Raw genomic sequence first — 17,667 nt, forward strand, 5'->3', positions numbered from 1 at the left:
ACATATAATCTCTTCTTGGTGACAAAGGATCCTGTGTGTGCACATTAGCTTATGCGCTGTGAAACTCGGGGGCTGCATTCCTTACCTTTACACCAAATCATTCAGATTCATCTCCCTTCTGAATATTTAGGGCTGCTTTTTCCCATGTGGCCGGGTCTCAAGCCTTTCTTTTTTCCATGTTGTTATATCATGCGTACTTCTAGCATGTGATAACAGACGCTATACATAAGTTAAAACTATGCAGACTGGGATGCTAAACACTCCTAAAGCTACCTAAAAAAAAACTTCAACTAGAATCTGTTTATTGCAAAGCTATCTTCACAACATGAACATATTTCTCCCTTGTCATTCATCCATCTGTCCATTCATTCCATAGGCATTTTCTGAGAATTCTCAGAGGGAAGGTACTGTGTGTATGTCTTTGTGCGGTGTGTTGAGAGACAGTGGTGGGTATTAGAAACAAAGAGGAAAGAAACCACATCTGCAATTGAAAGCCATCTTACTTCTAAGCCCAATCCATTGCTAAGACTTCTCTCTTTCCTATAAATGCTTCTTGGATTTGCCCATTTCAATCCATTTTTATTTCTATCTCATTGTACCTATACACTGCTCATTTTCATTACAGTATACAAAATTGTTACATTGTAATCAAGTTTTAAGTTCTGTGACTTTGATAATCATCTAAGTTGAAAAGAGAGCCTCACTTTGCTTTATATGTAAAAGGGGGAAAATAAAATTTACTGCTTAAAAGCTAAAGATTTTCCAGGCTGGTCTCAAACTCCTGACCTGAGGTAATCCACCTGCCTTGGCCTCCCAAAGTGCTGGGATCACAAGCGTAAGCAACCCTGTCTCTACGAAAAATACAAAAATTAGCTGGGCGTGGTGGCATGCATCTATAGTCCCTGCTACTCTGGAGGCTGAGGCAAGATAATTACTTGAACCCCAGAGGCGGAGGCTGCAGTGAGCCGAGATTGCACCAATGCACTCTAGCTTGGGCAACAGAGCGAGACTCCGTCTCCAAAAAAAAAAAAAAAAAAAGTAAGATTTTTCAATCCTTGGATCTAAGATTTTATAAAGTTGCTTCTAATACAATATAAACATTAAAATTTACAGGTGAGTTCTATTTTCTATTCTTATTTCTTTCTTAGTTCTCTGAAATTAGATTTTAGATCTGTGGTATTTCTGAGAGGATTAATACTCTTTCTCCTTATTGAAAGTCTTTAGGCTATTATTAGGTGTCTAATTTGCCATATTACTTAAATCTCTGATTCACTTATTTCCATCCATATTCATCAAATTCATCCTCAATATTATTACCAGAGTGCGCCAGAACAAATCTGACCTATTACTATCCTGAGTAAAATACATCAAAGGCTGCTCATTCATTGTAAACAATGCCTAAATTCCTTAGTATAATTCTTCCCAATGTGGTCTACATTCATTTTTTCAATCTTATTTCCCAATGCACCACCATGCACTCTCCAGTTAACACCAAATTGCTTGCATCTGATTAATTCATTACACTCATTCTGCAAGTATTTTCTGAGAATAAATTATATATTAGCCACTATGCCAGTAAGCACAGGGAATCCTGAAGTGAACAAGACAAATATGGGCCACCTTCACAGCATTGACAGTCCTGCTTAAAAGGGTTTCGTACTGTCTGCAGCATCCTCCGACCCCTGAAATGCTGAAGAACACAATATAACTTTCACAGCTCAGCTCAAGGCTCAATTCCTCTATTAAATCCTTTCTGACCAACCCTCACCAGTGCACCTCCTACACACTACCATCTAAGCACATTTAGCCCTTTATTATAACAATGTGTTTACTAGTCTATTGCACCAAAATGGCACATAGGCAACAGCCATCTCTTAGTCATCTTTGAAATGAATGAAAGCACATAGAAATAAAGACTATGAAGATCATGGCATAGCATACTTAATAAATACTGCACTTAGTAAATAATCTGTCTAGAAATGAAAGACTGAAGGAATTATTTTATTCTTAACCAAAAAATCTTTTTCTGTTATCTTCAAGTTATTCTCCAGACCGTAAGTCCCTTAAAGTCAGGGATCATATATTTTTGGTCCTGTTCTGTACACATATTAATGACAAAATATTTATTGGATACATTCTCTAGATCTACAATTCACAACTATTAGACCACGGTAAGAATGTCACAATACTTAATAAACTGAAACCAACAATAATCAGATTAATAAGGCTATAAAAAGTATAGGCATGTATGGTATTAAATCCATTTTATGAATGTCTGATTTCAGTGATAATGCCAATTCACTAAGAATATAGGTAGAAAAACAATCACAAAACCTTAGAATTGTTTATTCTTACAACAGCCAAGAAGTTGCAGATATAGATAATGTAAAAAAGAATTCCACAATTTAGAAAATGCTGTTGCTTCCTATAGCACATAATAACGATAATATCAACAACAATAATAGCAAACACACACAGTGTTTTCTACTTGCCAAGAACAGTTCTAAGTATTTTGCATGTACTAACTTTTTTAATGCTCATTTCAAACCTGTGAGATACCCCCATTACACAGATAAGCAAAATTAGGCACACACAGGTAAATTAATTTCCCCAAGATCACTCAGATAATAAATAACTGAATTTGAACCTAGGAAGTCTGGTTGCAGAGTCTTTGCTATTAACCACAATATTATTCTCATTCTTTATTGTTATACAATAAAAGTGGCCATCCAGACTCTATACAAATACATGCCATCCTAAACATATGTGGCAAATTTCAGGAGTCCTCGACTTCTTGTTACTTATGACTTCTATTTTATATCTGAAGTGTAAAAAAATAGTATGTATATGTGAGACAATCCAGAGAGGGCACTGGGAGTAAGGTCAGGGAAAAAGCGTAATTATTTTGCAGTGCATAAAGAAATTATATAACATCTATTAGATGTACTGTAATAATACCCCCCAAAATTCAAGAGCTATGAGGAAAAAGTTCTGTCACCTGTCAGTCCACCACCAACTAGATCAGTCACAAAGATCAACAAACATTATTACAAGTAGTAAATGGGAAAAGCCACCTAGGGCATTGGCACCATGCATAGGACTTTTGAAAACACTGCAATACATTTCATCTGTAGTTCTAAAATGTATAACAGCAAGCAGAGTTCATGGCTTTGGCAGTTTTTATAAAAACTCTTCTTTAAAATAATCCTTATTTAGCTATCACCACCTCATTCCAAACAATATTAAGTGTGTGGGTTCAAACCATGAGTTTGAAAATGTAATTTGTAAAAAGTGGTTAGAAACAGAATTATACCCTATCAAATAAACAAACCTACCATATAGGGCCTTTGCACTTGTTTTTGAACCATGTTCTCTGTCCATCTGGGAAAAGGTAGGTGATGATCCGTAGCCACTGTAATAATAATAATAATAATAAAAGGTCATTGTGTTGGGTTAAAGTCCAATATAAGTAACAGAAACTCAACAAGAAAATAAAAATTCCAATGCACTATAATCACCATGTGTTTAAAAGAACATACTGATCGCCAGGCACGGTGGCTCACACCTGTAATCCCAGCATTTTGGGAGGCCGAGGCGGGCAGATCACCTGAGGTCAGGAGTTCGTGACCAGCCTGACCAACATGGAGAAACCCCGCCTCTACTGAAAATACAAAATTAGCCGGGTGTGGTGCCACATCCCTGTAATCCCAGCTACTCAGGACACTGAGGCAGGAGAATCGCTTGAACCCAGGAGGTGGAGGTTGCAGTGAGCCGAGATCGCGCCACTGCGCTCCAGCCTGGTGACAGAGGGAGACTCTGTCTCAAAAAAAAAAAAAAAAAAAAAAAAATTAGCTAGGCATGGTGGCAGGCACCTGTAATCCCAGCTATGCAGGAGGCTATCTAACCTCTTGCTACTAATATGTTATGTGAAATAAATAGTGCTTTATTTGAATTTTACTCATTTCTTCAGTAAACATTTTTTTAAGACCCAAAACCTAGAAGAATAAGGACTATGGGAGGAGGAAACAGGGTGCTGTCAATAAAACAAGTACACAAAATAATTATAATAGAATGTGATATCCGGGTAAAACTAATAGATATGACACGTAAAATCAAAGCAGGACTAACTATCAACATATCTAAGAAAACTTTACTACCACATTGACACGAACAGAATCTAAATGAGTGGAAAGAAGCTCTATAAACAGGCAGAGAATCAAGTGAGGAAAAGGTATGTGGAACTGACTCAAGAAATAGCACAGTGTCTGTGGAAAGATGCAGTTAATGTAACATTCCCAGAATAGACGAATGACTGGAGAAGCTGTGGCAGATTGAGGACTTTTAGCATCATGATTAAGAACTACACTTTATTTTATTCTCTCAAAATAGTAAACATTACCTGTTATGAAAAAATGATGAGTAAAATATACACCACAATGGCCAATGTCAAATAATAACATTAATTGTAATACATAAGACAATGGCCAATTAAGTCAGGGTTATGATTTCAAGTTATATCTGGACCCACTGGAATTATTTTGTTAGTTTGCCTGATCTTTTCTAGTTTTACACAATGGTAAATAACTGGATTAGTTTATACTAAATGACATTTAACCCTTCTCAAATGCCAATATTTTACAAATAACAATAACAGAATGCACCACAGAAATTCAAAGCTCTGAAGTAGATTATATATTCAACCATGAAAAGCAAGAATGCATAAAGTACTAGAATGAAACATCTTCCAAGTGTGAGATCAATATCATTATCATAAGGCTATGTACTTCACCATCTTATTCTTATCAGACATAATAAACTTTTAATAACATGTTTTGTAACAAAGATATTACATATTAATGAGGAATGAACTACTGAACTACACAACAAAAGTAATCTTTTCACTAAAAATATAAAACAATTAAAATCACCAAATCAAATCCCCCCAAAACATATTAAATATAAACTTTTTAACTTACTTCATCTGAGATGGGTACATTTCAAAACTACTGGGGTGATTAGAAATATGACCATTCATTGTGTCTTTCACTCGTGTGTTCTAAAAAAAGAAAGACACATAGATTAAAGGCAATAAAAAGGTCAAGACATCTCAGTTTCAAAAGTTATTCATTCAACAAATATGTGTTGCTGCCAGGAATTATAGTAGAAATACAAAGATAACGATCTCCACCCTCAAAGAGCTCAGGCCCCAGAGGTATAGATGAACATTTAAACTAAGATCCAATTGGCATTTAAAATTACTATGCTAAAATTGTAAGCAAATTTAGGTGAACAAAAGAAAAATCTAAAATAAAGTTCTGAGTCCTCAAAGCATATAGACATAATTCTACATTCCGCCCAAACTCATAATCAACTACCAATTTTATGAGATGTTATTTTGTTTACTGTTCCATTATAAAAGTAATAAACTCATTTAATTTAAAAAGTTGAGAAATACAGAAAAGTATAAAAGCAAAAAGTATCACCCAGAGCCCTATCATTTACAGAGAACCAGGTAACAGTTACCTTGCAGTCTTTTTGCCTGCAAGTGGTTTTCTTTCCTCCCTTCCTTCTTTTATTTCTTCTTTCCTTCAAAGCACATTTGACAACATGTGCTTTGTCAAATGCACAAATGCACATGGATACATCTTTTTTCAAGAAAGTTTTCATTTACACACTTCTTTTACTTTTCACAAGAAAATAACTTTAAAAATCAGCATCAGATATTTAACCTCAAAAACCATTTTCAAATCTGTTTTACAGATTGAACAAACTTCCTTCAAACAAGGTAAATAATGAGTAAAACTTCCTCATTACCAAATAGAATGGCCTTTTCTTTCTTCTAGACAACATTGCTGTACCCAATTTATTTCTATTCACTCCTGGATATTTGGTCCTCTCCGGGTTTTGTGTCACTAAGCTATCCTGGATCCTGTCTTATTTTTCTGACTTTTGTCTTTTCAAATATATTATATTACTATGTCCTCTCAATAACTGTGAGTTAGGCAGGACGTACACCAGCTTTATGGGCCAAGGGGGTGAAAGCATGAACAAAAATTGATTATTAAGTTTCAGGTCCTGTGATGGATATTGGGACCACCAAAGTGAACCAAACAGACATGGTCCCAACTATAGGGCCAACAGTCTAGTTGGGGGAAAGAGACAATGAATAAATGTTAAATTTTAAGTTGTACTTATTATTACAAAGGGAACATTCATCATAACATGGATGCATATAATAAGGGAACTTAACTCAAATTAGAAGGGCATAGAAAGCCTACATAAAGAAATAATATTCAAGATCTGGTCACTTTGAGTTAATTCTTTCTCATTCTTCAGATCTCAGTTCAATCACAATGTCCTCAGGGGAAGATTTTACTGACCTTCCTGGATAGATAAAATCCCACTATCAGATACTCTCCATAATATAAACAATTTTTCAAAGCATTTACCACATTCATAACTTTTCCTTCACTTAAATTAATACCTGACTCTTCACTAAACTCTTAGCCCCCAAAAGGCCTGAATTTTTGTTTGATGACTTCTGCTTTTCAAACAAGAAGAAGGGTACCAGGCACAGAATAGGTGTTCATTAAGTATTTATTCAAAGAAAGAAAGAAGGAAATCCATGTCCCATTCTTCAAAGAGTTTATTGTATTCTTAGGGAAACAAAGTTAATTCACGTAAAACAAATAGTAAGGAATTAAGTCCCAACATATGTAGCTCTATTTTAAATCCTCTAGAAGTTTGGAGAGGGAAAAGGCCATGAAGACTGTCATTACTTTCTGGAAGGGCTGGGACTTGACCTAGTTCTTAAAAAATGGATAAGAATGGCCCCCAAAACACTGGAATTTAATTCAAGCTTTCCTATCCACTGCTTAAAAGCAAATTTATAAATTAAGAAGCAAAGAAAGATTGGCCTCTGCCCTATACATGCATGTACTTATAAAATTACGTGTATATTACACTGCTGTGCTCCATTTTTGTTGTTTTCCTTCTTCAGTTTATACTTAGATACAATCAGTGATGTGCTGGTAAACCAATTATCAGGGTGGGACAAGGCAGAGGGCCTGATTTGTAGTGCTTATTGATTTCCATGGTATAAATATTCCCACCATGGCCAATTTCAAGCAGTCAGTGGTTTAATAGCAGCTTATAAAATTCCTAAATTCTTCACAATTGGCTAAGGATCCAACTACAGCACATCATTGCTACATTCTATAATTTGGGCCAGCACAGAGGCCTGGAATAATATTATGGAACTAGAGATAGTCTGGAATTTTAACACTATTCCTGGCACCAACTGGGCTAGAAAAGTCAATTAAGCCTCTGTCTCAATGTTCTCATCAGTAAAATAGAGACAATTCTTCATCTTCCGCGCTCACAGTGCTAGTGTAAAGATGAAATGAGAGATGTGCAAGTTTCTTCCAAAACTGAAAAAAAAGAAGTGTTCTTTCAAAGCAACCTGGTTCATTCAGTATATAAATTAAACCCCTAGGGTTTGTGCTGATTTTGATCTGGTTTGCGTTTTAAAACCACAGCAGCTGGTTTTAATGAAAAGTGATAGCCACAGCATCTCATCTTTTCATGTTTAATTCTTCATGACAATCAAATAAATGCATGGTCTCTGTTTTGTTTTAAAATAGTGATCTGTTAGAATAAAAGAACATTAGAAAAGGGGATAGAAAATGTCAATTTGCTAAATTGAATTTTAAATCTAGAAACTTTTTGTCATTTGGCAATCACAGTTTCACTTATCGTGGTGGCTAATGTGGCAAATATGGAGGCTTTCAAATACCCAATTGGAGCAACTGCAGCGTATACCACGCAAAGGAAACAATTACAAATGTTTGTCTTTTTTTCCATTAGGCTTTTAAGACATACCCAGTTTATACCCATATACACCATATACACAATTTAAAATAATGAGCAACTCTAATGGAAAAAGTGTTTTTATTTTTATAAACTGTTAAAGCAACCTAAAAACTAAAGAGATAAAGGTTTTTTTAATCACTTTTAAGTTTAAAGACTCACAAATGCAGTTAATCACACTAACTACATAATTCTACTGAAAGTATACACTAAAGCCATCATAATAGCTACCATCTACAGTTGGCTCTTGAACAAGAGGAGGTTGAACTGCAGAGTCCACTTATAAGCAAATTTTCTTCCACCTCTGCCACCGGGAGACAGCAAAACCGACCCCTCCACTTCCTCTCCCTCAGCCTACTCAACGTGAAGACAACAAGGATGAAGACCTTCATGATGATCCACTTCTATTTCATGAATAGTGAACATATTTTCTCTTTCTTAAGATTTTATTTTCTCTGGCTTACTTCATTTTAGAGTATATAACACATATGCAAAATATGTTAGTCAACTATTTATGTTATCTTAGGTAGACAGTAGGCTATTAGTACACGTTTTAGAGGAGTCGAAGTTATACACAGATTTTCGACTGAGTGGGGGTCAGCACCCCTAATCCCTGCATTTGCTCAAGGGTCAGCTATATTTGATTTTAAGTAACAGCATCAATTTCCTTATGAAAACACTTTTAGTAAGTCGTAGTTACTATAATTTTATCTTTATTTTCTACAGAAAATAAAATTATTTGGCAATTAGAAGGATACAAATGATAAACTTAAGATCTAAGTTAAGCACATCAAAAATGTAACACACTATAATTTTCAAAAAGAAAGGAAATGGAATGTATAAAAAATGATTGTAAAGAAATAAACGAGGCTATAAGGCTAACTCAGCAAATTAAATTTGTATTAGAAAGTTTTAAGATTCTCAAATATAAGTTTCAGATTCCTTTTCTTTACTCTTGCTTGCATCTCATATCAATTTTCAAATTGGTAGATGAGTATGTAGTCATGACTCAATGTTAGAAAACTACCTACCCAATCTTGCTGCCACATAATTAGTAACTCTCCGCATATTTAACTGTCCTTCAAATGACTTGTGTTCTCAGAAAATATCACAGATGTTTTTTATCTACAGAATTATGTTTTTGTGTGTTTGGATATGACATTGAAACATCTATGTCTAGGTTTCAATTTAATTTAATTTATGTCTCCCAGTCTAAGTTACAACCAAGTGGGGGAGGGGGGGTATTATCATTACTTAGGATTTTCACTGAAAGATCAGTGAAACTTAATTTCTACCAATACTTTGTGACATTGTCTACCAATGATTTTGCTTAAAACATTAGAAAATAATAATCTTCTTTAAACCTCTTAAATCATCACACACTCTGTCTCCTGCAGTGTCTTCTAGAGCAATCACGTTTTAATATCTCCTACCAGTACCATTGGTAAAGATGGCACCATGTATTTTTCTATGTTATTTGTTCAAATATCAATTAACAAAGAATTTTTATGTGTGAATAAACTCAAAAAACTAATAAGGATATTAAGCTCTTGTAACAATAATGTGGTTAATGCCTGTGAAGGTATCACAATAATTTCTAGGCCATATAGAAGAACAGTATTTTCTCAACACCAGTATCAATGTAAAGGAGTAGTTTTATGCCTTTGAATCAACACAATAAAATCACTTAAAATAGTTAACTTAGTTCCTCTTTCTTTATGACAAAATTCTTAAGCTGTTCATAAATTAGAACATAATTTTAGGAAAATATGATCAAATCAGAATGTTGTTTGCTTAACAAGTGGCTGAAGAAAACTACTTATAACAAAATTTAATATGCAACTTTAGAAATAACTACTTTAGCACTAATTATGTTTGCTATTGTGATGGATTTCATAGGAAGGCCTAATACAGAAAAGAGCCATAGACATATTCTAATACTACTATTGTATTTCCCTCCAATTCTTGTCTATTCCCTGAGTTGCTATGATGACATCATTGGCACACATGTACTACTGGATGCTATACTATACATGGAAATTACTAATATCTCAGTTCAAAATGTTGTTGATATTTTACTGACTTGGGAAACTATGCTAATTTTAAAAAGAATCACTTCTATTTATTGAGTTTTAACACTGCATCAGGTATCATGCTAAATGCATTCTACTGTCTAATTTGACATTAGTTTTTGAAGGAAGTACTATTCTTCATTCTCATTTTATAGATGAAGAAATTGAAACAAAGAAACCGCCATTTGTGTGGTATTTTGAAACTTAATAAAATCATATAGTACCATGAATGACTGACAAGTAATGTCTTATTTGCATCTAAGGTAAAATCATAGGCAGAAGTGAACACAAAGGAGAAAGGGAAAGAAAACATTTAATGAGCCCCCACTTCATAAGACATTTTACAAATATCACCTCACTTTATCCTTAAAACAACATTATCAGCTAGTTATTGGCTCTATTTTATGGGTGAGATGACAGCCTCAAGGCGGTTATGTCATTTGCCTAAGTGGTAATGATACGGAAAGGAAGGGAGTGGTCCCTTTAAATAATACAAAAGTGGGGAAAGGAAGTGCTGGGTAGAGGAAGGCGTGGTCGCTGGTTAGGGCTCCACCCCCATGGACCTAGATGAGGACAGGCATTTTTGTTTTCCTGCCCAAACGTTGCATTTCCCAAGACCACCCTGGCCTGCCACGCCCCCATCCTGTATCTATAAAAACCCTGAGAACCTAGCAGGCAGGCACATAAGCAGCTGGACATTGAGAAGGGCACATTGGCAGAGGAACACACCAGCAGAGGAACACACCAACAGGTACCAGCATGCTGCTGGCCACTAACCGGCAGAATGACGCGGAGTTTGGAGTTTAGCAGTGACAGCCGGACTCCATGGGAAAACCATTCTCCCTTCTGGCTCCCACATCTGCTGAGAGCTACCTCCACTTAATAAAACCCTGCACTCATTCTCCAAGCCCACGTGTGATCCGATTCTTCCGATACGCCAAGGCAATAACCCCAGGATATAGAAAACCCCGTCCTTGCAATAAGGTAGAGAGTCTAATTGAGCTGGTTAACACAACCTGTCTATAGACAGCAAAACTAAAAGAGCACCCTGTAACACACACCCACGGGGGCTTCATCTGTAAACATTCACCCCTAGACACTGCTGTGGGGTTGGAACCTCACAGCCTGCCAATCTGCATGGTCCCCTAGAGGTCTGAGCAGCAGGGCACTGAAGAAACAAGCCACACCGGCATTGCATGCCCTGCGAGGGGGACAAAGGAACTTTTCTTGTTTCAGTAACACAAGAAGCTAAAATTAGAAGCAGAACTCAAACTCTGATCTGACTGACTTATATCCTATTTTTTTTCAATAAGTTACACCATTGTGTGATAGTTTGACCATTGTGTGCTTGCCGAAAGTTTTCAGTTTTATACACTCTGATGTGCAATTATATTCTTTATTCTAATCAACTTTTCTTAAAATAAGGTATTAAAAATGCTAGTTTTTGGAAAGGAAGAGTATTTACTGAGAAAACTAGGATTAAATATATTTTTAATGCTAAATATCCTTTTTCCATAACAGCACCACATGCTAAATTAGTACAGTTCAACATACTTTACAAAAGCAAACAGAAAAAGACCTACCAGGGCCTGACATAAATCAGCTGCGTGGGAAGATGGAAAAACATACTCTAAAAACATCTTTTTAAAAAGTTTTGTTTTGTTTTTAATTGACAAATAATAATTGTATATATTTATAGCATACAGTGTGGTGCTTTGATACATGTATAACTATGAAATGATTAAATCGGGCTAATTAGCATATCCAACACCTCAAATATTTATCATCTCTTTGTGGTAAGAACATTTAAAACCCTCTCTGTTAGCTATTTTGAAATATACAAAACATTAGCATTAACTATAGTCACTGTGCTGTGCAACTGATCACCAGAACTTATTCCTCCTAACTGAAACCGTGTACCCATTGTTAAGTGAAATAAGCCAGGCACAGAGATTTCACTTATACGCAGACTCTAAAAAAGTTGGATTCACTGAAGTAGAAAGTAGGATGGTAGTTAGCAGAGGCTGGGAGTTGGGGAAGGAGGTGGACCAGAAGAGGAGAAACGTTGGTAATATCATCTTTAATGAGACCGAAACGCCTGAATTCAAATTTCATTCTGTTGTATTAAATGGCATCTAAAAATAGTAAATCATAAAACATTACAGGTACAGCAAGAAGAGCTATAACCCACGGATGAGATATAATATTTTAATATTTAACCACCCTGACACCACATGATTACCTTCCTCTACATCACCTAGAGCAAAGGACATTAAGCAGCAAACAAAATACTGCAGGTGACTCACTGCATTTCCGTACAGCTCCTTAAGAGGATCAATCTTTTCTAAAATGTACAATAATATCTTTATAAATGCTTACAACCTACAAAGTGGAAAATGGTACATTTAGGCAACTGCTGTACTGAATTCATCCCACTTTTCTAAATCATAAATACATCTCCTGAATATTACTACAAGTAAAAACTTAACTGTTAAACCACATGGGACTTTTTTAAAAAGCATAAGAATTCTATTTTTTTAAAGGTTAACTAAATCTTTCTAGTGTATTATAATGCACATACTTACACTACCCGCAAACTACTTCTCATATATTTTATTGATAGTCACTATTTCTTATCTCAACTTCCTCTCTTCCTGCCTGCCATAATATTCTAACATTGACTGCTTTGATAAGAGAACACAGAGGTATTATATCTTATCAAGGATTATCCATTGTTTGAATTTGTCTGCTCTATTTTAGCAATACATGGTTTTACAGATCCAATGGCCAGCAGAATGATTATATGGGGGAAGGTAATTGCTTTCTAACAGAATATTTTGTATACTTTTCTAGGTATCAGACTGTATCAAGAGCAACATGTATAACTTTATAAGTCTATGAAAAGTTCACGACTAAGCAGGTAAGTTAAAACCCTCAATTCTTAACTGTTCCTTCTTCCTATTATCTTATGCCTCTTAACATTTTGCCCACAAAGATAAAAATGCACTCTTTTCAAAACAGTATTTTTCATTTATCTTCAAGAATAGAGGCAGTCCTAATAGGCTGCTAGAAAGTGATGCAACAAAGAAGAGTTAAGACCAAACAAAAAAGTCAGTTCCACTAACTGTCTACATTTGGCTGAATATAAAAAAACAAGCCAGATTGTCAGTAGGTAATCCTACTAAGAAATCAAATCTCTAGCACCTCATCCAACTCACAGAAAACCTAGGACAAACTTTCCTTGAAGCTTTCCTGCTAATAAAGAAATTTTAGGGGGAAAAAAAGCATCTTTAAGAAAAGACCACATTATAGGCAATAGAGACAGCAAAGTGTGAAGTTCAAGGGCAACTAGATTAGGGATGGATCTAGAGGATAAAATCTCCCTCAAAGAATGACTAGACCAAAAAAGGCAAGAGAGGCCGGGCACAGTGGTTTACTATGCCTGTAATCCCAACACTTTGGGAAGTCAAGATGGGGGTACTGCTTGAGGCCACGCATTCGAGACCAGCCTGGTTAACATAGTAAGGTCCCATTTCTACCAATAAAAAAAAATTAAGAAAAAAGAAAGAAAGATAATGACTTTTAGAAATATATAGTATAATGGGGCAGAGAGACATCAAAAGGATCATTTATAGTACAATGTGGCAAGTAGAAGGACAGTATGCAAGGCCTGCGCCTAGGGCTAGAAGTGGGAGACATTCAGTTCATAACTGCCTTCCTTCACAGGCTGTGATGCAGGCGCTGAGTAAGCCAGAAGGCAAAAGAGAAGAGCAAAGGCAAGAGATGGCTTTGGACACTTAGGAAACCGTCAGCAGTTTGGTAGGAAGTTATGAGGGATGAGGTTGGAGATGAAGTGAGAATCATATCACAGAGGATAAATTACAGATACACCACATTTTTGTGAGACTAAAATTCAGTGTTTAATTATTGAAACTATGTAAATGCTATTCACAGTATACTAAGAATACCCTTCCATTTTTATACATTTGTCTTCTTTTTGTTAATAATTATCTTTCCCCCCAACTCTTAGTGATCCTATGTCCCCCTCGTTAATTTTATTACTTTACACCACCAGAAGTGGAGCCCTCCTTTCAATACATTGAAGCACTACCCATTCTATCATTACTCTAACATTTCTGTCTTTCTGCAGGCTTCTTTCCCAGATATATGACTGCTCCACTCTGAACTGATTACACTCTAAGGCTCCGAAGAGCTTTCATCACGGGATCCACATTCCTCACCACCTTGTGAATCCCCTTCATGTTTCCCCTGTCTTGGAGCCTTGCTTCCTGGATCCCAGACCTCCCTCTTTCCATGCTTTTACTTTTTTATTTTGGTAGGGCACATACTTCAGGGACTTCCTGAGAAAGAGTATTAGAAATGTACATTTTTGAAATTTTATATGATGAAAAATGTGCTTATTCTACCTTTACACATGATGGACCATTTGTCTTGGTTTCAAATTGTAGATTGAAAGAGGTTTGGTTTTTTTCTTGTGTGTGCCCCATAATTTTGAAGCCATTGTGGTTCTGTCTTCAATGGCCCCTGCTGAATGTTAGGGGCCACGCTGACTCTCAATTTTTTGTATAGAGCCTGTCTGTTTTCTTCTGTCTGGAGTCTAGGATCTTCATTTTTACCCCTGATGTTCTGAAATGTTATGGTGCTATACATTAGTATGGGTGTTTTTTGAAAAATTCAGCATATTGGAAACACAATAGGCCTTTTCAAACTTGAAAATCATTTTCCTAAAGTCCGGGAAACTTTCTTTTGCTATTTCTTTGATAGTTTCCTTGCTATATATACTTTTCGTTTTTCTAAAAAATTCAATTGCTCAGAGTAGGACCTCCTGGTCTAAGTCTCTACTTTTGTATTTTCTCTTTTGTTTTTCATTTTGTAATTTTTTTTTCTACTTTCTGGGTAGCTTCCTCTTCTTTATCTTCAAAAAATATTTTGAGTTTCTTATTTTCTTCTATCAGTTCCATTTTTCAGGAGTACATTTTTAGAAACTAAAGCTTCCTTTTCTTATAGTGTCTATACTTATTTTCTGATTACAGTATATTCTCTGATCTTTCTGAGAATATCCATGATAATATTTTTAAGTTTTCTTCTCCCTTCATTGTCTCTTTATGACAATTTCCTTGTTTTTGCTAGCTTTGTTTTGGCTTCTGAATTGCTTTAAATATCAGGTGATTAATGGTTATTACTCATATTGAAGATGAAGCCCTAAAAAGCTGGCAAGAAAGTCAGTGTACATGGGTGGGGCTTGTGAACAAGTGGGCTTCACTGCACAGCAGTCCTGTTGGTAGACCCCAACCATCAGTGTCTATAGGTCTTTTGCATAGATCAGTCAGGTTCTCCAAGGAAGTATCTTCCAATTCCATGTTTAGAGAATGTAAAGCTGACTGTGAAAACTTTGGCAATAAGTGGAAGAAGTCAGCCAGGGTGTCTTACTGTTTAGTAAGCATTTCATTTCATCTTTCACCCTCTGCCTGTGCCTTGGTATCCCCAACCGAGTTCTCTAGTTCACATTCTCCACAGAATAAACTACTGGTTTTACTGGAGTGTGAGGAGGCATCTGGGATCCAAGTTCACTTTAAACACATGACTAATAAATCCTACTATTCTCAGCCTCACTCTCACTGTTGAGTCGGTTGGAGGTTCTGAAATGAAAATAAGGTTGCTTCTCAATGTCTCTCAATAGTAGCTTAGGTTTCAGTATGTAAGGACTTCTAGGTTAATTACAATTATCCACAGGCTTTACATAGTCCCTTTGTCTCACTGGCTTTCTGCATTTTAAAAATCCCTTTACTGTTATTTTATTTGGAGGAAGTGAAATAAATGCATATACCACTATGGAATACTATGCAGCCATAAAAAGGAGTAAGATCATGTCCTTTGCAGGGACATGGATGAAGCTGGAAGCCATCATCCTCAGGACACTAACACAGGAACAGAAAACCAAACACTGCATATTCTCACTCATAAGTGAGAGCTGAACAATGAGAACACATGGACACAGGGAAGGAAAAATACAGGCCTGTCAGATGGAGGTGTGGCAAGAGGAGGGAGAGCATCAGGACAAATAGCTAATGCATGTGGGGCTTAATACCTAGGTGATGGGTTGATAGGGGCAGCAAACCACAATGGAACTCGTATACCTATGTAACAAACCTGCACATTGAGCACATGTATCCCAGAACTTCAAGTAAAATTTTTTAAAAAATAAAACAAATGTATATGCTTAGTCTGCCATTTTTCTGTAACATACCTTCATTGTCTAAACATTAAGAAATAGTCAATGAAAAACCCAGATGAAAAATTCAAGTCACCTCTAATGTGAACTTGAGAGGTTCAGGTGGACTATGAAATATGAGTACAAGTTTATACTAAAAACAAAGGTACCATAACAACCAGAGTGAAAGTAACACACACACACACAAAAAAGAAGGAAATTTACATTTGATAAAGTCCGCTGGTATTTTGGTAGTATATGTTTAACTACCTATTGTTATTATAACAACAAATTCTGTTTTCAAATCCCAGAGAAAAAAACAATATTCTAAAGCATGGACGTGAGGCAATAACCCCAGTTAAATCAGACATTACTGTTCATGAAAAGCTCTTGCTTTAATTGTTTTTCTAGAAATTAAATCATAGCAGAGTTAGGTGCCTAAATAAAACCTGGAATTCATCCTTAGGTAAATAACCACTACTTTATCCATTTTTATTATTTTTTTTCCCAAAGAGAAGCCCATTTAAATTGATACAGCTGGGAACAAATTATTTGTGGACTACTCCAAAACAAAAGCAGATATATCTGTACATTAGTTTTAAAATTCAAGTTGCCTATAAAAGTAGTATGAAACTCTCTTCTTGAGAGTTTACCTACTTATATAGTAATTAAAAGATAAAGGAAGAACAAAAAGTTAATTCCAATGGGAAAAAATAATTACGCCTATTATATTTCATATTTAAAAGTCAGTAAATATAAGCTTTGACTGTGAATAGCATTACCTTTGAAAAATGTGAAATTATAATAGAAGTTCTCAAAACCAGCAGTAAAGTTTTTCATAACCATGAAATCACCCACGAATGAGGTAAATTTAGACATATCTCACTATTTCATTATTGTAAAAATAATGCTCATTGATTAAGTATTTTACTATGTCAGCCACTGTGCAAGCACTTTACATGCATTATCTTACTTCTTATTAAGAGGTAAAAAGAACTTCTTATTCTCATTTTATTGAGAATCTGAGACTTATTAGAGTTATAAGTAAAGGTAATTTGGCCATGACATCAGCAACAAGTTGTGTTTTTAACCACTATTATATAATTTCCTTTTACTAATGATAAATCCAGTATTTTGAAGTTGGCTGGGGAAATGTCAACGTGGATTAATTAAAAACTAAAATAACTTTTAAACATGATTATTCAAACAAGATTCATTCAACATTAATTGGCACCTGCCAATCTGAGTACTACTTCATTCATTCACTCATTCATTTAACAAATATTTACTACGTAACCAGAATGTGCCCATCAGTGCTCTCGCACAGTCCAATACAACTTCCTAGAATAACAGAAATGCACTATATTAGCACTGCTCAATACAGTAGCTGAGCACAAGTGTTGAGCACTTAAAATGTGGCTAGTGCCACTAAGAAATTGAATTTTAAGTTTTATTACATATAAATTAGTTTAAATTTAAATGTTAATAACCACA

The 17,667-nt window shown here is 35.4% G+C and overlaps 1 protein-coding gene across 11 annotated transcripts in view; it reads right to left on the reverse strand.

Moving 5' to 3' along the window:
• Positions 1-17,667, reverse strand: part of EPS8 (EGFR pathway substrate 8, signaling adaptor) — a 267,467-nt gene that overhangs the window by 60,862 nt on the left and 188,938 nt on the right. For 10 of the 11 annotated variants that reach the window (XM_054526582.1, XM_009247512.4, XM_054526580.2 and 7 more), the window contains 2 exon segments: positions 4,977-5,056; positions 3,336-3,412 (listed from right to left, as the gene is read on the reverse strand). In XM_054526582.1, coding sequence (XP_054382557.1) covers positions 3,336-3,412; positions 4,977-5,035 — 136 coding nt within the window. In that variant the 5' untranslated portion in view covers positions 5,036-5,056. 11 annotated transcript variants of the gene reach the window in all.

This window comes from Pongo abelii, chromosome 10, assembly GCF_028885655.2.
Source record: "Pongo abelii isolate AG06213 chromosome 10, NHGRI_mPonAbe1-v2.0_pri, whole genome shotgun sequence".
Taxonomy (NCBI): Eukaryota; Metazoa; Chordata; class Mammalia; order Primates; family Hominidae; genus Pongo; species Pongo abelii.